The following is a 15,598-nucleotide window of genomic DNA, read 5'->3' on the forward strand; positions in this document are numbered from 1 at the left end:
GTCTTTTCTTCATCACATCCCTGCACAGTCTCTTTTTTAAATGATGCAAACCCTCTCCTTTCACCCTCTCCTGGCGTCAAATGTGTTTTCAAGCCTTTTCATATATTTTTTGGACCTTTCATTTTACTTCCTGGTGATCATCTCTGTTGTCTCTTGTTTTTCTTCCCGTCCCTCACAGCCAGTCCAGCAAGATGGGTTTCCAGGCTTGGCTGCCCCTGCCGTTGCCAAAGCAGCTGGTGGTGTTTGGGCTGGGAGACTGGAGCTGTTACTCTCCGGACACAAGCATTGCTGTGGATGTGCTGGTGTCCCCGAGCGTCGCACCGCAGCGTGTCGGCACGCTGGAGCCTGCCTGCAGGTCACGGCGGGAGCTGGCGCTGCTGGGGTGTCAGGAGAGGTGGTCTGGAAAAGCTGCCTGCTCTGCGGTGCTGCCTGGTTCTGCTGGTGTCATTCCAAAGCTGCTCAGGCCTGCTGGTCCTCCACCATGGTGTTTCTCTCTAGTGATGTTCTCGGCTTCCTTTTGGCTGCTTTCAGGGCTGGATCTTTTTTGGCTTTGGGGTGTTACCAGTTAGTGTGGGAGCAGGAATTTTTTCTCTGGTCAGTGTCACTTGCAGGCTGAAAACCCATGGTCCCCTGTGCAGGTCTCTGGTGTGGGAAGGTGACTGGAGGACAGATATTTTTATGGCCTCGTTGAAAGAGATGGACAAAGGCAACCCTGTGAAGCTTGTTCTGACTGTCAATGGACAGGTAAAAGAACTGACATCTCTCTTTCTGCTCTAGGTCCCAACTGTTGTCACTTCTTAACTACAGAACTTCCTCTCCCATCCTCTCTTTTTCCTTCTCTCTGCTACTCCAAGGCAGAGCTGCCTCATGCGGATCTTTAATGCACATCTGTTTTGAGCCTAAACCCTGTGATGCTCCCGGCCTATTCCCTAAACACAGCTTTGCCAAAACACCTTGTGTGTCGCAGGAGATGGGCAGCACAGAGCGGTTCACTTCCACTGTCTCCTGGGTGTGTGGTACTTAAACAGTTGTTTTACCTTGTGCTGAAGCCCTTGGATTTAGGATCTCCCAGTGCCTGGCTTTGCTTTTCTATGTTTATTCTGTTGGTGCTGGAGATGAAAGCTGGGCTATTCCCTTGAAGAGCATCTGTCCCTTGCAAGACATCTTTTTGCTGACCCTTTGTGGATGGAGGCCAGCACACTTGGTGTGTCCTTTTATTCTCGCTGTCGCTGTTTCTGCTGCAGCTGCTCAGAGGTGTCTCCAGCAGTACGCCCGCCCGCCCTTTCTTCATCCCGGAGACCACCCAGTCACCAGTGCTCCCAGCAGATGATACGCCCCTTGGCCAGGACCTGAAGAATCCTACTGTGGTATGTATAATCTGGAGCCTTCCTCTCGTTATTTCACTCTCTCCTTAGTATCTTCTCCCTCACTCATAGCTGTTCAGTTGATGTCTAGCAGAAACATTTGCTGCCACTCTCTTAGTGGAGACCTGGCTAAGCAAATTTTGGAGCCTAAGTTTCACTTGTGCTAAAGAAAGTGGTACTCTCCGTTGAAATGCCTTTGGAAGGGCTGAATTTAACAGCTCTTGGTTACTCCTAGCACAGATGGCCTTTCTGCCTTTACAGTTGTGCTAGCTGTGCCCATTGCAGCCAGCAGTCTGAAAGCAGAGCACTGGGCATATAGCAGCATGTGGCTGCATTATGCAGCATGTACTTGGTGGCTGATACTGTTGACATGCTGGTCCTTAAGACTCAATAGGAAGATGAGCCTGAAAATAGTCACCACATGAAACCAATCTCTGGCCCAGCAGTAGACAACTCACAGTAGCCTCAGGTCTTTTTCTTCAGGGCTGATTTGACTGGGACTCTTGTTACAGGTTAAGAATCAGAGCTCAGAGGTGACTGCTAGAGCATCCAGGCCTGGGAGGAAGGACGTCCGCCCACCACTGAGAACCCTGGTGGTACCTGGTGCCCTGAAGCCACCATCTGGCAAGGTGGAACCAAGTGAATCCTGGAGGAAGAGTCCTGTCCACCCCAAGAAGCCCAGGAAAGTTTTATTTGAACCCACAGTGTCTGAGAGAGATCTCGATGAAGAAGGTAACTCTGGCAGCTTCCAGGTTTATTTGACAGGTCTTCTAAAGGTCTGAATGATCTGTCAACGTTGCTGGGCAACAACTTCCAAGTCCATTTCTCTGTATACCTCCAAGGCAAGATGGGCTCGTCTGTCTTGGCTTGCGAAATACCGAGAACTGCTCCTTAGTCCTGGATAAACTGCTTGGTGAATTTTTGCCTGTTGGAAAATAGAATATGGGATACTCTTAGTACCAACACTCTGTACCATAACATAATATACCTGTCTCTTCATATAAGCAAAAGTGCTTTATAAATGAAGGCGAGTATTGTTAGCCTTGCTTCTCAGAAGAGTAAATTGAGGCACAAGAAAGTTACCTGTGAGATTCTGTAACCTCTCCATTAGTCTGTTTGTTCCACTACTAACAGCATACCACTTGGTCCATAGAAAATATTGGTCATTCTTAAAGTATAGAGAATATGAAAAGGAATATATGTATAATTAGTGTAATTGTGCTGACTTTTCAGTATTGAGAAGGTAGCTCCCAAGGGGTTTGGCAACAAAACCTTTAGCTTCTGGAGTGTGAATTCCAAGTCACCTCCAGGTGACCAAGTTTGTGTGTAAATGTTTGACAATAACTCAGTGGTCCCCATGTGAAGTGAACTCTTGGGACTTGACTTGCTTCTCACAAAGGCAAATATAGGTCCATCATAAAGCTGCTTCCACTGTAGGCAGTGTGAAAAAGGGGGAAATGAGCTTCCATTCAGAGGGGTAAAATGCAGTGGTGACAGCGTGATGGCAGTCAAAGGAAGTGTGCCCTGCTCTTGCTTGTCTTCTGCATTTCTTCTGATGAGAATTCCTTCAGGATTCTTGCTCCTGCATGTTGTTTGTTGCAGTGAGGTAGCTTTATGCTGGGGGTTGGAGGAAGGCAGGCCAAGGCCTCTTAAACCATGGAGCTGAGCACTTTCCAGGATGTGTCTGCTGGCTGTTTTCTTTATGGGGCCATTTCTGTGTTTCCTCTGCAGATCTCGCGGTGAAGGAGTTGCAAGGTGAGGATCTGGTTCATAGACCCTCGGTATTTTGTCTCAGTGATGCCATTCCGTTTAATGTCACAGGCCTCTTGTGCTTCATCCTTTATCTCGCCAGTGATCAAGAATAACAAGTAGGTTGTGTGTATATACTGTTCCTTTACGTACAATTAACCCTTAGTATAGGGGCTTCCAGTACTGTCAGGCTCTCCAATATGCTTCTGTGGCCCCTCTGAATCTCGGGAACACCTCTGGATGCATAGCCCTTTGAGGCAAAGGGTAAGATGGGGAATGGACTTTGATTAAAAAGTATTTTTTAGCTTGCTCAACCAACCACAAGGGCCTGGGAGAGGAAAAGAGGAGGAAAAGAGCAGTACGAGGAGTATCTCTGGAAGCAGCTCCAGGCTTCTGGTTGCTGCATCTTAGGCACTAGCAAGCTGTCCCCAGGTAGCCCTCCCTCACAAGGAGTAACACAGAGGGATAGCACAACTGGGATGTCGCTTCTGGGGATGGGTAATCAGTGGCAAGCATCCAAGCCTGTCTGAAGTAGTAGCCCGTATGTGTCCTACATCCAGCCAGACTCTTTGCTGGCTTCCCGCGGCTAGTGATGTCTCCCCTAGCACAGCATTTGTTTCCCAAAGCCAACAGAAAATCTTCCTCGGGGAGCTATATCTCTTGCCACCCCAGAGGGAAGGGACCTGGGGCCCTTGCCTTCCCATTTCTCCCCTCTGAGCCTTCAGCTGCCTTGTTCTCCCCAGCAGGGAAGGGAGCTGGGGTGTCTCGTCTGGCTCACAGGCCTGTGTTCTCCCCTCCCCAGGCAGTCCCAGCCCACGGTGGTGCCATGCCATGTGCCTCAGTGATGTGGGGACAGCTGTTCTGATCGGTGGAGAAGGTGTCGATCAGCAGTCCTGCAAGGATGCATTCTGGAAGCTAGAAATTGGTGGGAACTTTAGGGCTATCAAAGGCAATGGGGGCAGTGGGACTCGAGGACGACTCATGCAGGTGGGAGGGGGTACTGAGGGGTCTGTGCACAGGGGGGGGTCAGCAAAGGTGTCACATCTCCTAGCACGGTCACTAAGCTGAGCTGACAGTGTAGGGTGCCATGAGAGGCTGTGGGGTTGTATGTGAGAGCCTTCCAGGAGCTAAGGTATAAGTTCTGGAAAAAGTTGGGTGAGTTTTAAGGGGTAAAAGCAACAGTGTGGTTTGCAGTCTGTGTGCGATGACTGGTGGAGAAGTGTGAGATAGATACAATTCCAGTGCCATGCAGCTTTCTGCACCTCTCTTCCACCTTACTATTCCCCACCTAGTTCCCCTTCATTCCTTACACAGAAACATTTCTGTATGAGTCCCCACTAGCCCTCAATCAAAGGACAGAAAGTGAAGGGAGCAAGGTTGAGTAAAGATTTTATGACATATTCTTTACATCTGGAGAAATCAAGAGCTTTTTTGGACTCCTGCACCATCTGTCTGGTGTTGCTCCCACAGACAGTGATTTCTGGCTTCCAGTGGATTTCCAGCTACAAAACACCATGCCATCATGCTTGCGTGGTCACACAGCTACCTACGACCCTGACACCAAGCGTGTCTACATCTTTGGGGGCATAAGGGACGACAAAGACTACAGTGGCATCTACATTCTGGACACAGCCACCTGGAAATGGCTCCTTGTGACTGTAAGTACTGCAGCTCTCACAAGACAAAAGCACAGGAGGGGTGGCAGGTCCTGCCTGAATGTGGCAATTGATGTGCCTGTATCCTTAGTCTGGTAGTCTTGGTCCACTGTTGCTGCAGGTTGTCTAAGCTGGGATTGACAGATATAAGAAGGCTATGTAGAAAGGCCACAAGCTTGACAGAAACCAGGGGCTGTGCCTACAGTGAATGAAGCAAGGTGAAAAAATGTTTGCTGCAGAGTGCTGTCTGACCAAGGTCATGGGTGGGAGGTACTGTACGACCAGCAGTGGGAAAAGGCCTCTCATTTGATATGGTGCTGCTGAGAGCTGCACTGGATGCTGAGGTGAAGAGCTAGTCTTCTCAAACCAGGGACTGCTCTGAGCACAGCAGGTCTTTGAGCTCTTTAGTTGCCTGTCATGCCCTTGCAGAGGGCCCTGTCAGCGCAGGACAACCTGTCTCTTTCCTGACTAAGTCACGAGATGGCTTTTACAGAATAAGCCTGGATGAGATCTTTCTGTTCTTTGTCGTCTTCTGAGGGAGCTGGAGTATGAAGTTGAATTCCTTCTCTCATCAGAGCATTCTGGTGGTGCGGAGTATGCAAAGGATGTACTGTCTACCTGTGTGGCAAGGATCTGGCTGGGGAACCAATAAAGTGAAAACTGAGACTTGTCAAACTCACTGCATGATGTGGGCCCTTTTCCTACAGGTCATGCAGCAAATAATGTGCTTCTCGTAACAAACGTATGTTGAACTTTTTTCCAGGCTAAAGGGAGGATGCCAGTGCTCACCTACCACAGTGCAACTATCTACCGCAAGGAGCTCTTTGTTTTCGGAGGAACTTTCCCCAAAAAGGCATCACTGGCAGTTGGACCTTGCAGCAATGTGCTCTATGTCTTCAATCCAGAGCATGAAATTTGGTACCAGCCCATCTCAGAAGGGGAGAAGCCTCTGCCTAGGCTTGGGTGAGACTGCTCTTATTCCAGCCTTCCAAAATAGAGCAGGAAACATTTGCTCACCTTCCCTCCCAGCCCAGTATAATTTCCTAAATATTAGGTGATTGTTCTCCACTGTTTGCTACTTAAGATAGGGATATGATTTGAGCAATGTGACTCCCAGTACCTGCTGTCATGAATCCTGATGGGATTCTGTCATTGGGCTGCAGTGGCTGGGAGTAGAGGCAGGTGTAGACTGAAGCTGTGGCAGCCCAATAGCAGAAGCCAAGGCTGAAACATCAGTTTTGGGAACTTGCTGAAGATACTCTGTTCACTTGCTGCTTCTCTGGCTAGGCATTCAGCTACTTTACTAAAGAACAAGCTGCTGATTTTTGGGGGTCGGACGAATTCTCTCTACCTCAGTGACATGCACATCCTGGATCTGGGTAAGAAAGTCTATGCCAGGTGGATGCCTTGGGAAGGTCTGTTCTAAGGCAGGGACTGGGAAATGAGGCATTATTGATGGGAAGGTAGCATTAACGTTATAAAAACTCCTGATGAGGCAATGGAGATAGAAAACTGTGGGGTAAAAAAACCCCAAATCTTTCTGGGGTAAGAGGGGATGGAATGGGGAAAAAATGCTTTTTTGGAAGAAGGTGGGTAACAGAGAATGCAGGTTGCTCATGTGGCAGAGTATGGAAGTTTTTGTCTAGTTATGAGGCTGAGTTTTTTGGACATTTCACCTGCCTTTCCCCTGGCTGTCAGGTTTCATGGAGTACACACCAGTCCCCCTCTTCGCAGGACAGCCTTCCACACGTTGGTAAGACCCTATTGCAGACCCAGGAGCTATCTTCTTCCTCTGTCCTTTCTCTTTGAAGTCAGGTTTAAATGGTGCTTGTGATCAGGCCCAGTTGCATATCTCTGTTCCACTAGTCAAAATACAGTGGACGGCAGCTCTGCTGTGGGACCAGAAATTCCTGTGCTGACCTAGCTGGTACCTGTAGGGTGGGGGGTACAGACCCTTTAGTCTCGCTGGAAATATGCCTTTTGGCTAGGGGAAGTTTTCTGCCGTGTGCTAGAGAACTGTATCGCCTGCTGTTCGGTCTCCACAGTACCTGGAGTACAACAGACACACAGAAAGGAAGAAACTCTTGTACCAGGACTATGCTGTTCCTAAAGTGACACTATTGCCCACTAGAACAACAACTGAAATCAGACCAAAGCCCAGCTAGCCTGCTCTCTCACTCCATAGAGCAAAACATAGGAGTTTTGATAGGTCCTTCTGAGATAATGAGGTGCTTTTCAGGCCTGATTGTGGCCTGACCTGCACAGGCAACCAAACAGCTCTTTCAGGGTTATTCAGCAAGTGAGAGCAGAAGAGAAGCGGAAGTTAACTTCCATTCTGCAGCTTAAGCCCCCAGCCTCCCGCTGAAGTCCACCCACCCCTGCCCATTGCTGACTGAGGCAACCCCAGCAGGTTTTGCTGTAGTCACCTTCTGGCTTTGCTTTGGTTGCAGTTTTCATGCAGCTCTAGCTGTGTCAGACCAGAAGGTTCTGATCAGTGGAGGCTGCAATGCCAAGGGAGCCCTGCAGGATGCCTTTGTCTTCCACCTAGGTGAGTCACTCTCCCTCCTGGTTTCCATAGCTGAAGGTGACTATTGGGCTGCAGTGGTGTTTTTGAACACCTAGTCTGGCTCATTTGCTTCATCCCTTGCACTAGGAATGGGTTTGTCAATACTGATAGCCACTTTCTACTTCAGATACTCTTTCATGGAGCACGGTGATCCACCATGACCTCTGCTCTGTGCCCCGAGCTGGTCACACATTGCTTGACATGACTCCTGCCCACCTGATGGATGTGGACAAGGAGAACAAAGAGAAACATCAGCTGCACACAGTGTTGGTCTTTGGGGGCTCCAACTGTGTCGGGACCTTTTACAACAGCACAGTCAAGATCCAGCTGGACCTAGGATAATGCACAATACTCAGAATGAGCCTGGAAGAGCAAGGGGCCTTCACCAGCATGAATACAGCCATGGATGGCAATAAATGAGTCCAAATAATGTGGCAGTCCAAGTATTTATGTGTAGGTGAATGCTACCTCAGCACAAGAGATCACAGGTTTGTAAAGCCTTTCTGAAGGCCTTGGGTATTGCCCTCTTAGGGCAGCTGACATACAGCATCAGACAGGCAGAAATTCCCTCCCAGGCTTGGTACCTGGGCATGGGTGCCAAAACACTCGGTGGAATCTGAGCTGAGCTGGCACAGGAACACAGTCACAGGCTTTTGGTTTTCCCTTCTTGCCCTATAGGTTTCTGGGCTGGAATTCCTGGGATGCTTTCAGACTCAGGTGTTGCGTTTAATTTGGGATGAGTGGAACAGGATTTATTCCTGCTGCTTGGAAGGTCCTCGTAGTGAAAGTACAGGCAGCATTCTGGTTTGGAGGGACTCTGGGGTGGGATTCCCTTGGGAAATAGTCTGCAGCTGAGGACTAAGAAAACACCTAGAGAGTGTCTGACGGGAAAAGAAAAAGAACGCCAACATTTTCAGCATATGGGAGCAAGTTGGTTGTCTTGCTGACCATGGCACAACCACCTAACTTTGCTCTTGACTTAATAAATTCTGCAAGGCTGCTGCTAGACATAAGGTAGAGGTACAAATCAGCTGTCCCAGATAGTAATTCTCTTGTCATTGCAAGGGGTGGCAGAGTTGCTGACGGTTGGCTCTTGCAAGACCTGTGGGACCCAATAAGGGTTGGGATTAAACTGTCTTCTGTCAGAGACTAGCTCTTACTGTCTATACTATCTTACTTGTCTTGTCAACTGTATGAGGTTTAACAAGGCCAAGTGGGGGATCCTGCTCTTTGGTCACAACAACCCCATGCAATGCTACAGGCTTGGGGAGGACTGGCTGGAGAGCTGCCTGTGCTGGTTGACAGCCCCCTGAATATGAGCTGTCAGTGTGCCCAGGTGGCCGAGGCAGCCAACAGCATCTTGGCCTGTATCAGAAATAGTGTGGCCAGCAGGAGTAGGGAAGTGATTGTGCTCCTGTACTCGGCACTGGTGAGGCCACAGCTTGAATCCTGTGTTCAGTTTTGGGCCCCTCACTACAAGAAGGATGTTGAGGTGCTGGAGCATGTCCAGAGAAGGGCAACAAAGCTGGTGAGGGGTCTGGAGCACAAGTCTTATGAGGAGCGGCTGAGGGAACTGGGGTGGTTTAGTCTGGAAAAGAGGAGGCTGAGGGGAGACCTTATTGTTCTCTACAACTACCTGGAAGGGGGTTGTGGCGACATGTGTGTTGGTCTCTTCTCCCAAGTAACTAGTGATAGGACGAGAGGAAATGGCCTCAAGTTGTGCCAGGGGAGGTTTAGATTGGATATTAGGAAAAATTTCTTCACCGAGAGAGTGGTCAAGCATTGGAACAGGCTGTCCAGGGAGGTGGTGGAGTCGCCATCTCTGGAAGTGTTCAAAAAACATGTGGATGTGGCGCTTCGGGACATGGTTTAGGGGACATGGTGGTGTTGGGTTAATGGTTGGACTTGATGATCTTAAAGGTCTTTTCCAACCTTAATGATTCTGTGATATCTCTGGGACTGATGATTATGCCATAGCTCTGAGGCAGCTGCAAGGACAAGCAGGCCTACTAGGTTAGTAGTGCGCTGTGTACGCTGGTTCCCTGATGCTCTTTTTGTAGGTAGTAGAAAGAAGCAGCCCCTGGAGGGAGTCCAGAATTGGCTCAATGCCTCATAGTGGCCACACTCCCCAACCCAAAGCCCTACAGAGGGGACTTCTGATAATTATGGATGCTTCTGCTTTAATCTGCTTCATGGAGATACATTAGATGATAAGAAAAAAACCCCATAGTCAGAAGTAGCTGCAAGCTTTCCAGCACAGGCATAGCTCCTGTAAGTCATCCAGGCTGCTTCCAGGTCCTCTGTCCTTCTTCCCATCAGATGAAAGTGAGACAAGAGTACTAGAGCTTCCTGCTGGCACTGAAGTCCTACTCAACCTGTAGCTGTTGTTCTCTTTGACACTCCAGCTTACTTGATTTAATGAGTAGGAGGGCTTCAAGCTCGCAGCTCTGCAGGAGTATCTGGCTGCTGGGATGGGTGGCTTACTTTGAATGCCTCTAACTCCAGGAGAGCTTTGTTTATTCTGGTTATTGTGGGATATGGACCCATGTCCACTTTGAATCTGCCAAAGGAAAAGAATTTGTGAGGTACTCTTGAGTCAGGCACTGCAGCAGTGAGCAGAAGGGTAGAGCAATGTGCTGTGCCTGCCCAGTATGGGAGAATCACACAGGCTGGGGTACTTTTGCATTAAGAGAAAAGGTTCATCCTTCTAGGTTTAAAAACAAATGCTAGAGGAAAGGTTAGTTAGTTCTTCTGTCTTCACTAGGCTTTTACACAGTGTGCAGCACAGGGTAATAAGGCACTATGCTTTTCCTGGGAGCCATGCAGCTGCCACTTGCATAGATTTAAGGCTTTCAACAAATATAGTCAGATTAATCTTTTCCCCCTGTGTACAGTATAAATATAGGGCAAACAGGGAGAGAGGATGTAGAGCATGGGCAACCTTAGCTTTTCTAAGATATAGATTAGGTTTCCTCCATGGGTCTCTGAGAAGACAGCCCAGCTTCTTTTTTCCAAGAGCTTCCAAAAGAGACAGTATTTATGACATAGGAAAATTCACGCAGAGAAGAATCCATAACTGGATAGGGCAGGCGGGAGGGATGTTTTCCTAACAGGCACAAGGAGCAGCAGAAGGTAAGCTCTGACAGCCCAGCACAAGGAGTAAGTGTCCTTGAAGAGCATCTCAAGCTTAGCTTTAATTACCTTTCAGCATTGAAAACTTGAGGCACCAAGCACAGATCAGCCATGGAAACCTGCAAATGTCACAGAGAAAAGGGGTCACAGTAACTCAGAGTCTGTCCCATCACGCTTCACTGTGGCGGCTGGCTTTGACAGCAGGATAGAAATTATTTTATCAGCCAGTACAGAGGCGCTGTCACAACAATCCCGTTCTTTAAAATACAACAGTATAAGGAAAGGAACTTCATAGGAGTCACTAGCAGAAGTGATCAGCCTTTAGGGACCTTCATATTTACCAGCAGATCATTGTGACCTCAAGGACACAGTGGTTCTATGGCAACTGTCTCTGAGCAAACAGGGCTGCTGGCAAGCTGCAGAGGGAGACGATGGAGGGAGGGAGGAGTTTGTATGTCTGGGAAAAGATAAGTAAATTTTGCTTGTTTGCATTGCAGGAGTATCAAGCAGCTCCTGCCAATGTCAAGACCCGATATGTTGGTAAGGCCTTTGCACACAGACTCAGGGATGTGCAGTCTGAAAAGGAGACTCAAGGACAATACAGATAGCAGCCTAACTGCACAGAGGCAGCTGCCCCCACCCCACTCCCAAGGTCACATAGCTCTAGATGCCTTTCAGAGCACACCTTATTCTCCAGCATAAGATCTCATAACTAGCCTATGCCAACCAAGGGCTCCAGTTCCATAAGGCTCCTACTAGACAATCCTCTGCATCACAGGTTATTGCAGCAGTCTTCCTTTTTGCTAGGCTTTGATAGGAAAGATCCAATTGCCTGCCACATGGGACTACTAAATGGAAGAGGACTGAGTGGCCTCGAGCTTGGTAAGGGTCAGAACACCTTGTATGTCAGCGCTCTGAAATCCATCCATGTTAAAATTGGATGAACAAAGCAGAAAAATACACCTTGGGTAAAGGTTCCACAGAGCAGAGCTGAGAACTGAACCTGTGTTTCTTGAGCCAAGTGTTGCCAAGGACACTTTGAACTCCAAATCTTTTAAAGATAAAATATATATAATCTGTTTCCATATCCTTTAGTAGCGGCCAGATCCTAGATACAGCTGCAGAATCTGGCCATCAGCAGGTTATAGGCAGGGACAAGTAAACATCTCGGTAACTATTTGCAAGACAGTAATGGCCCAAGTAGGATCCATGCAGCTGTTTTTCTTGTGGCAAAGGCACTACATGTAACTCCAGGCACAGGATGGGGTTGTGCGGTGTCTCCACAACTAATTTCCTTTCCTATTTTATGGAATATACTGGGGATTTCAGTTCTCCAGTGGCACACAACACTCTCTCAGATACTTACTTCATCCCCCACACAGTAGTGCCCAGCAGTGTGCTGCAGAATCTGCTCCAGCGCTGCCAAGAGAGGTGGTACACTGGAGTGAGGCATTGGAAACCCATTTGAAAGGGATACTAAAGACCTTTTAGACTGGGAATTATGGACAAGGGCATTTTGACCCTGAGCCGAGTATGAAAAAGGAGCAATTTGGGACAGAAATCTTAACAACAGCATAGTTATGGGAGTCTTTAGGGTCCTTCAGCCTTTTGGGACCTGGGATTATTTAATCTGCTTCAGGCAATGCATAGACATATGTGAGAGTGGGGAGGGGAGAAATGCAAGGGTTCAGTCAGTTTGTGTCTGTCCAGAAGTGAAGATGGATGTGCCATTCTGGCACATAGGGGAAAGCATTTTGAGGAAACAAAAAGCATTGTGTTTCTCCCAGAGAGGTAAAGAAATACTCTGCTACTTACTAGATTCTATGGAAGTTTGCCATCAGATGTATTTTGTCTGTTGACAAAAGCGTATCAATACAGATTGATAGAACTTTAAAGCAAAAGGCACTAGATTGGGAGCAGCTGGGTGGAAAGGAAAAGTTCTGTCAGCCCTCATGCACGAGGGTGAATCAACTGCTGCAGTGTACAGGATGGCCTCAGGCTTTCCCTTTCCCATGCACTCCAGTGGAAGCACGCTGTGGACAGCATCTTTCCTCTGAGACCCTGGAGTGCTACCAGTAGGGCAGGACCAGCCTAGGGAGATCTGTTGTTCTGCTTGAGGAGGAAAGTAGGACCCTAGCCATGCAGAGTTTTGAAGGGTCAGTCAAAGTGCTGATTATTTTGGATGTGGGACACACCTTGGAAGCCAGATGCAATGCAGTTCTGAGCCCATTCCATTTTCTTCTCCCCCATTTGTTTCAAGATGCTCAGGTTCTGTGAAGGCAAGTGATCTCCAGGTTAAATTGACTGCTGCTGGCCGGATCTTACCCACTACCTCATCCATTGTAGGATAGGGGAGATAAAGAGGTGCCAAGCCTGGGTTCAGCCTGCTGGGTCAGCCCTGACCTCACCCTTACTGAACCATGTACCCTGCTGTATCTCTCTTATGGGACTGTCCTTCTGTAACACCTGCCAGGGTATCCCTTTGTCTCTGCACTTTTTTAGGTTAGTCAGTTGCTGTCTTCCTAAAACATAACAGACCCTGCAGTGAAACTGTTTCTGGAAAGAACCCTGGGGTGCTACAGGATATTCTTTGTAGGAAATACTGTATTGTTGCCATTGGCAGATCAGGAAGAGGCTAAGCAGAGATTTCATTTGCTAACACACAGTCTTCATGTCTTGGTTGGCTGGCTGGCAGCAATTTAAAGAGACTGAACTTTTGAGACAGACAGACTCCTGGAAACCCATCTTGGTTTTCTCATTCGCATGGATATAACAAAGCAATACCTGGAGTGGCTGAATGCCGGAAACTATGTGATCTGCGATCATTCTGGCTTGGGCTCTCTTCTTCGGGTCTTGGGGCAGGAGTCTGGGGTTAGGACGGGTGTCTTCTAGGTAATGAATTATAGATAGCTGTAATGAACAAAGAGATAAGGAGAGGTTATTGGAGAGCCAAGGAAAAGTCTACATCCTGAACACATAGGGAAGGGGAGCTGATCCAAGAGAATACAACAGCTTTTGAATGAAGTTTTTTTTATCAATCCAAGCAACAGAATATCCCCTTTGGTGTTTGCTTGGGACCTTGTTGTCATTTAGCCCAGCTGTAATTTCAGGAAAACCCTGGCACAGCCATCTAAGTCAGAGTACAAAGTGCTCGGTGAAAGGTGGAGTTATGAACCAAAGCTGAATTGAGCTTAAATCCTTGATGGCACTTTCCCAGCAGAGCCTATGAGCTATTTCTGTCCCCAAATGAGACTGTTTATCACAAATGCCATCTCTTTTCCAGTGCACAGATGAGAGCTCTGGAGGAAGAGATGGGGCAAAGCCATTGCCTCCAGACTGGCAGCAGGCTGGAGTGAATGGCTAACAGGGATGTAGCTGGTAACTCACCGACTGAGAAAGGGTGATGCCATCAATTTTCAAGGCTGGGACTTGCTGCATTGGATTCACTGCCTTGAATTCAGCAGAAAACTGTGCAAACAAACCTGAGATTACTATCCTGCAACAAGAAATTCATCTTCCTTGTTTTCTTTCTCTGGAACCCAGCTACTAAATTATTTTTTTTTTTTTTAGCTGGCTTTTTCCTCTACCTCAGTACTTATATTTGCAGTAAGTTATGCTGTACTGTTAGCCAACAGCAAGCTCTCTGTGGGGTTCAGGGATCACTGCATCCAAGGCCAGACTGCCTTACTTCTTGATAAACTATCAATAAGCCCAGGATGGGTAGTACTGCAGCAGTGTTACTGTTACCATTCTAATTCTCTAACTCACTCTTAGCCATACTGGCACATCAAGCCAGTGGTACTATTAGGTGCACGACTACCAGCTAAGGGCCCCCAAATAAATTATCAGTGAAGATCGCTTCTGGCAAACCACCCTTCCCTTTGCAGCCCCTTACTGTATCTTTAGCATTTTTTGGACACCCTACTGCCACACACATTTTCTGGTGTTAACTGAGTGAGGTTGAGTCTGTGTTTAAGCTACGGTGCAGCTTCTCTGAAGTCTGTGTGCCAGATATGTTCAGTTATATCATGCTAAGCAGGAGCAAAAGATCTTCAGCCTTATGAAATTCAGTCACAGGTGATTAAGAGAGAAGACCTCTAGTCTCCTACAGTCATCTCCCTCTATTGTGCATGCCAGGGAATACTGGTTTAAAGTAACTATTAATTACAGAGAAGTAGTGAGGAATTCAGTGACTTTGCCTGTGAACTTTCTAGTGCTGACCCAGTTCTCCTAATGATCCCCAAGTTCAGTACCCCTGGAGAGAGCAGTGGTAGCTGTATCCTTACCTGCTGTCCCCCGTCCTTCAGGAGGTTCACTGGTGCCACATCATATGCAATCCCTTTCATAGCCAGTGCTACGGAGAATAGAGTGTACAGATTCAGACAGGCACACTGAGACCAGTTTCATTGGTAATGGGCTCAGAGAAATGTTACCATCTCCATTTGAAAAATAGAATGGCTTTAAAACAAACAAAAAAACCCCCTATCCATCAAGAAAGGCAGCCTGAGTCCACCAGGAAGATGGTGCTCTGGCAAAATCAGGACCAAAGCACTAAAGGTCAGTCCTGGCAAAAACACTGCATTATTCAAAATAAGCTTTGCCACTCTTTGCAGCACAGCCCCACCTGATGGGGCTTATACAGGGCAGGGGGGCCTGTGCTCACCTGTAAATCCTTGCTTAAGACTGTCTCAGTCCAAGTAGGGACCATTCCCAGCCCTGCTTAGCTCTCCAGACCCGGGCAGACCAGAGTCTGACGCAGTATCAGTGTGAAAACAGAGCATAGGGCCCTTCATGATGATGTGGAAGAAACAGACATCTGCATCACGTTAGCTTTACAAAAGGAGTAATTCTCTCTAACTATCTGCAGGCCGAGCAAGTCTTCCTGTCTGTTCCTCTCCCTTCCCCCTGCTCCATGTAGGCTGTGGTATTCTCTTCCCTCCCACTCCATGGGAGAGAAATGCCTGACTGTTCCAGGGTCATGTTTGCTGATCTCTCTCTTAATAAGTGACTGATTAGTTGGGTTAGTGAAGGAGAGGATATTGCAATAACACCAAGACAATAAACAGAGATCAACACTGGATCTTACCAATTCTCACTCTCCAAGAGCAGGAACTTCGGAAATAGCTGTAAAG

At 47.8% G+C, this 15,598-nt stretch overlaps 1 protein-coding gene across 1 annotated transcript; it reads right to left on the reverse strand.

The window, feature by feature from the left end:
- Positions 1-9,767: 9,767 nt before the first annotated feature.
- GSTZ1 (glutathione S-transferase zeta 1) lies at positions 9,768-15,598 on the reverse strand (the record flags this gene model as incomplete). The annotated part of the gene is made up of 7 exons (XM_082000874.1): positions 15,553-15,598; positions 13,854-13,957; positions 13,251-13,376; positions 12,662-12,737; positions 11,833-11,885; positions 10,536-10,585; positions 9,768-9,894 (listed from the first exon to the last, which is right to left on the reverse strand). The coding sequence occupies exons 2-7, from the start codon at positions 13,902-13,904 to the stop codon at positions 9,768-9,770; spliced, it is 483 nt and encodes a 160-aa protein (XP_081857000.1). The 5' UTR covers positions 13,905-13,957; positions 15,553-15,598.

Source organism: Phaethon aethereus (assembly GCF_964289735.1).
Source record: "Phaethon aethereus genome assembly, chromosome: 5".
Lineage (NCBI taxonomy): Eukaryota > Metazoa > Chordata > Aves > Phaethontiformes > Phaethontidae > Phaethon > Phaethon aethereus.